Source organism: Perkinsus marinus, assembly GCF_000006405.1.
Source record: "Perkinsus marinus ATCC 50983 genomic scaffold scf_1104296963162, whole genome shotgun sequence".
NCBI classification, from domain to species: Eukaryota; Perkinsozoa; order Perkinsida; family Perkinsidae; genus Perkinsus; species Perkinsus marinus.
This window is the reverse complement of record NW_003205135.1, coordinates 51,715-56,871: the sequence shown is the minus strand read 5'-3', so window position 1 is coordinate 56,871 and position 5,157 is coordinate 51,715. Positions and strand designations below refer to the sequence as shown.

Genomic DNA, 5,157 nt, shown 5'->3' with positions numbered 1-5,157 from the left:
AAGCTCATTTCCATCACGTCTCGAAATGCACTATTCACACTACACGCACTTGCACCACATCTCGATATGAGCTATTCACACTCCACGAGTTGACAACTCGCACAATGTGCGAAGACTGCTCGAGGTACTTCTCAAATGTGAACAGTTATTGCACTGAGTGATATTCACGGGTAGTTCTCCGGAACGTCGGGTCACATCGGTTCGTCGGTCCGGGACCGATGTAACTTATATCATGTAACCCGTCGAAACCCGAACTTTTCGTAGAGGGTTGGTCCGGTTCGGTATTCGGTCGATCAAAGTTCGGTTCGGCGGTCAGGAAATCGAACCGAACATGTGCTGACCCCCATCGTCCTTTCGATATCATCGGAAGGGTAATGGAGATTCTCCATAGGAGAATCAAACCTAAACAATCTCTCGGTTCGAATCTCTGAGAATCCTTCACTGCAAATTTGTGGATTGCACTGTACTGTTGAGCATTACGGTGTAGCCCGTAGAGCACCATAAACACTCGCAATTTGCGAGTCGCAAGTCGATCCGTGGCACGACTCTGACGAGAATTTCCTTCTATCGAATGAAAGTGAGCTTTCATTGGTCGAAATTGGTCTTGTGTTCGACGAATTTGAACTTGCGCTTCCGAATTCACAAATTTCATTTACGAATTTGAACTTTCGTTTTCGACCGGTCAACGAAATTCTAACTTTCATTCCGAATTTGGACCTTCACTTCGCGAAAAACTCCTTTCACTCGTCGAAAATCAAATTTCATTCATCTAATCTGTTCTTTCAATTGTTGAATTCGAGATTGAAAAGGTGTAGTAAAACCATTCAAATGAACAAAACGTATCTTTCGTGCTAATGTCCTGTTAATGAGTTACTCCCTATGAGTGTGTGCACGCGTAGCACGCGTGATGTTGTGTATGGAGTAGTACTCTAGGAGTACGCGACGTGTACTGTAGTCACGGCGTGATTGTCACGCTGCGATCACTTCTGTCCTCAAAACTAACGTCGTTCATTAAGTCGTTAAGTTTTTAAAAAGATCAGCTATTTCAATAGAATTTCGGGTAGTTTATTAAAACCAATCGGTTAAAAGCTGAAAAAAGGCATTTTTCAAAAGAAGTGGGTGAATTATAAAAATTTTGCAAAAATATCGATTTGACCCGGAAATGTTGTAAAACATAGCACAGTAGGGGACAGATGAACACAAAAGATTTCATACAGAAGAATAGGACTGGTCGAGTTCGTATATGAATTCAGGTGTAAGTGCAACGCTACCAATGAGATTTCCTCGGAATTTTCACAGTTATCACCAACACATGTAGTTGACATGGTCAACTTAGCCATATTCATACTTTCCCACACCGTCATTCACAATCACTTCCTTAGAGGAAGTGATTGTGAATGACATACAGCAGAGGGAATTCCTCTGCTGTATGTGGTCCTTCAACCAACGTGTGATGACCTTAATTTGCCTTTGACCTTAGTTTGCCTTTTATGGTTGAAGCTTTGACCATCAATTGTTCTTAGAAAAGGAATGTGCATGCATTGGAGCTCGCAGCAAACCCAGAATCCTTCCAAACATTCTCCGTCTCAAGACTGACATTTCCCAAACTTACATTAGCGCTGTGTGCTTGTACCCCAGACGGCTGTCACCTTACGTACTAAAATCTGTACGTATCAATCGTCACTCGCCACGAAATTGGTAGACTTATCGTAACCGAGAGAAAACATGAAAATAACCGACACTCTCCGCGTTTGACTGTGGTCAACTTAAGGCAGGATCGAGCCGTTCTAAACACTCGCTGAGGGATGAAGGCTAAGAGGAATGAAGGAATCAAGAGACGAAGTCGATGGCCGCTGCCTTAGGACAGAAGAACGTGATTGTTGTATCATGTATTGCTCGTAATTAAGGACCGTTTCAATTGACTGTGGTCAACGCTTCTCGTACTCAACTTGAAACGGTTGACTAAATGATTCGGCCTCGTCCAGGGCATGATCGAATGGAAAAAATTACGGTTATGAAATTAAACATCATATTGTATACAATTTTCCTCAGTCACGATCACACACTTTGCTACAAGTGCATATATCATCAATGCAACATGTGTCATAATGGCAGCAAGGGCACGGCAGTTTTTTGCCATGACAACAGTCGTCATCAAGCAGCATCGCAGCGAACTCCTCGAAGAGGGAGACCAACAAGATCAGATACCATAGCCTCATTTAATAAAGTGTAACTATAACGATATAGGTTACCCTACGACACAACGATGTTCTTGTTGTTCCTTAGTTTGACGTTTAAGTGTTAGTTTAGTTTAGATGTATTGTAACTAGTGGAAAAACTCTACTGTTGTGTTTACCATTGCAACTACTAAGAGCAAGGCAGATCATGATGCATGATGCGCTAAATCGGGCAACAACGGTGTTAACGCAGTATTATACTACTAGACCAATGAATAAGAGAGTGATGAACAGCTCGTGGTACTCTCTAGGGAATAATGAGCAGTCTTTCTAACACAACCTGGAATGTTCTCGAAAGATGCCATGAATAATGGGTATCTTCCTCCTGAGAAAGAGGGAAACTACTGAGCTGAACTGATAGGAAGAAGCTTATATTTCAATGATTGAAATATATGTGGAAATGATTGAATGAATATATGAACGATTGAAATTCGATCTTGGATATGTTCTCATGTAAATCATGAAATCATGAAACTATTCCATTTCCACAGTCATCTCTTGGAAGGCCGGTGCGCAGCCTCACGCTGAACTCTCCACTATTCTAAGGTACAATACGCCGCGTATTATACGCGCAATCTAAAGACTCAATTTCCTGTGGTAGGCCCAACTTCTTAACTACTGCTCATCTCAACCTGAAAATTTGTATAGGAATTCTTCAAACTGTTTGAAGAATCCCTATACAAATTTGGTGTTTGAATCAAACATGATTATATTGTTTAAATAGGCCACCGACTGGAGGAGAATAATTTCTGCACTAGATTACGCGAACTGTATTCCTTGAAGTCGCCACTAATACCGAGAAGACACTAGTCTATAACTACACCGCCGTAGTCGCGACCTGAATTGAAAAGCAACTGCCCCCACTTCAAATCCAAGAGAGATTTTATCCTTCACAATCCGATGGTGGTAAATTGATCACTTCACGGAAAAAATTCATGAAATCGCGTAGTAGGTTTTTACAGGGTGATGGAAAAAAAGGTTCGCCCTTCGTAATTTCTCAGCACAATTTCGTTTTTTGCTATCTTATTCCACTTGGGAGCCCCACGTTTCACGGGAAATCAATAGGCATACTCTTGCATGCATCCCCCCAGATTTGTTGTCAGACGTAAAATCTTACGCCTTAGAAGTATGTGTTGGAGACTTGAAACAACGAGAGCGCCTATAGTTTTAGACTGCAATTGTATTCTTGCGGTAATAGGTTGCTCGATCAGGCGTACGGAAGAGGGCAGCGTATCTTCACAGGCGTATAGTTTACAGCTCCTAGCAATAATCCTGGTCACCCCGTAGTTGTTTGTAACTTGTCAAACTACGCAGAATTGAGCTATGTAGGGATATATAGGCTAGATTCAACGATAAAAGTGTTACGAGAAAGTATCGCACCTGATACCTATCGAACGCTATGCCTGGACACTAACCATTACGCAATCAGTCACACTTCAATGTGGAAGAATAAGATGATGGCGTGTTTGAACGTACGCGTACGGATTTGCACGCAAACACAACTGGGAGGCAGCACTGATAATTGAATGATTTAAAGGTTATTCATATCACTTCACATGCTCATATTGCTTCTGCGATGTAGTTTCAGATCAGCTTTCAACAATCTCGGAAAATGACACACATTTCCTACATTTGCATGTCAAATTGATACTGACTAGTCGTAGAAGAATACGAGTAAGGTGATTGCGAGAATCCCCTGGTTACATATGCAGTGATCTCAACACCATTCAGTTCGATATGTCTATTATTTTCCATTCTCTTATATGGCCAGTTGCAATACTCGCATTGCTCTGCGGCTTAGGTTCGACCGCGTCGGATAATCTACTAGTATTCTCATCAGAGCAGCTCCTACTAGAAGTTGTGAAATGGAGCTCAGAAAAGACTTCTGGGCTTCCTCGAATCACAGTTGTGCTGCACAGCAATAACCCTTTGAACTACACGACTCATTGCGAGCTCAACAGAGTGTTCAAAACTGCCATGGTTGCTGACCAAGATGGTGTTAATAGCGAGGAGATCATCGCTGACTTTAAACGAGTCGCGGCTTCTGTCGATGGGGATGCCGATTTCGCCCGAGTCCGGTTCATTCAAGCGTCTGAGGTCGACCCCAGGCGTGGTCGTATTACTGTTTTCATCGGTGAGAGCTGCCATGCTTCAGTGCTAGTCACGGCTTACACGCCATTTCATTTGCTACCAGAATGGATAACCGAAATTGACTTACCGTTGATTCAGCATGACTATGTGCCTGAGTGGCTCGTGGAGACGGCAAGTGACAGATCTCTACCTTTGTTGTTGACAACTACTACCAGTACTGTTTCATTGGGAGTTCTTTCCTATGGTTATCTTGGTGACATGCGAGCGTATCACCACTCAGGGTGTCACCATTCCCGGCGCGAAGTGCGGCCGATTCGCAACGCTAGCGGGTATTGTAACCCGTTGGACTTGCAAGAAGGCGTTCCGCTTTGTCGAAGACAACTACTTGTAGTGCACAGGAATGATGGAAGCCACGAAACGCAACTTATTGACTATGATCATGCTGATGCGTATTTTTTCGACGGTCGTGATGAAAAACTGCAGTATTGGGTTGAAGACTATTTCTACTCAAGACTGTCTCCGAACGCATCACTTCTGATTGATGAAAACAGTGACGGAGCTCACAAGGGTGGAGTCGACGTTCTCAAGATACTCATTGTTGCTGTTATTGTTGCAGCACCACATTACATGATCTCGAATTTTAACGTGGCTTGCGCTGCGTCCGTCCTGGTCATGGTCTTGGCTAGTAATACTCCTGGTGCGGTTATAGGCATCTTATTGATAGCATCAAAGCGAGCACGTGCGGTGTCTCGACTTCTGTCTACATCTAGTTCGTACTTAGCAGTAGCTTTGTCGTCTCTCATGGTGTTCGGAAACAACACTGCATGCT

The 5,157-nt window shown here is 43.1% G+C and overlaps 2 protein-coding genes across 2 annotated transcripts; one reads left to right on the top strand and one right to left on the bottom strand.

Annotated features, from left to right (window-relative positions):
- Nucleotides 1-4,214: 4,214 nt before the first annotated feature.
- Nucleotides 4,215-4,719, top strand: Pmar_PMAR018408 (hypothetical protein; the record flags this gene model as incomplete). Its single annotated transcript, XM_002771290.1, has 2 exons — nt 4,215-4,334; nt 4,609-4,719. 2 exons carry the CDS (start codon nt 4,215-4,217, stop codon nt 4,717-4,719), a joined length of 231 nt encoding a protein of 76 aa, XP_002771336.1.
- A 137-nt stretch (nt 4,720-4,856) lies between these two features.
- On the bottom strand, nt 4,857-5,131 carry Pmar_PMAR018407 (hypothetical protein; the record flags this gene model as incomplete). Its single annotated transcript, XM_002771289.1, has 2 exons — nt 4,857-4,929; nt 4,956-5,131. The coding sequence occupies 2 exons, from the start codon at nt 5,129-5,131 to the stop codon at nt 4,857-4,859; spliced, it is 249 nt and encodes an 82-aa protein (XP_002771335.1).
- Nucleotides 5,132-5,157: the final 26 nt, after the last annotated feature.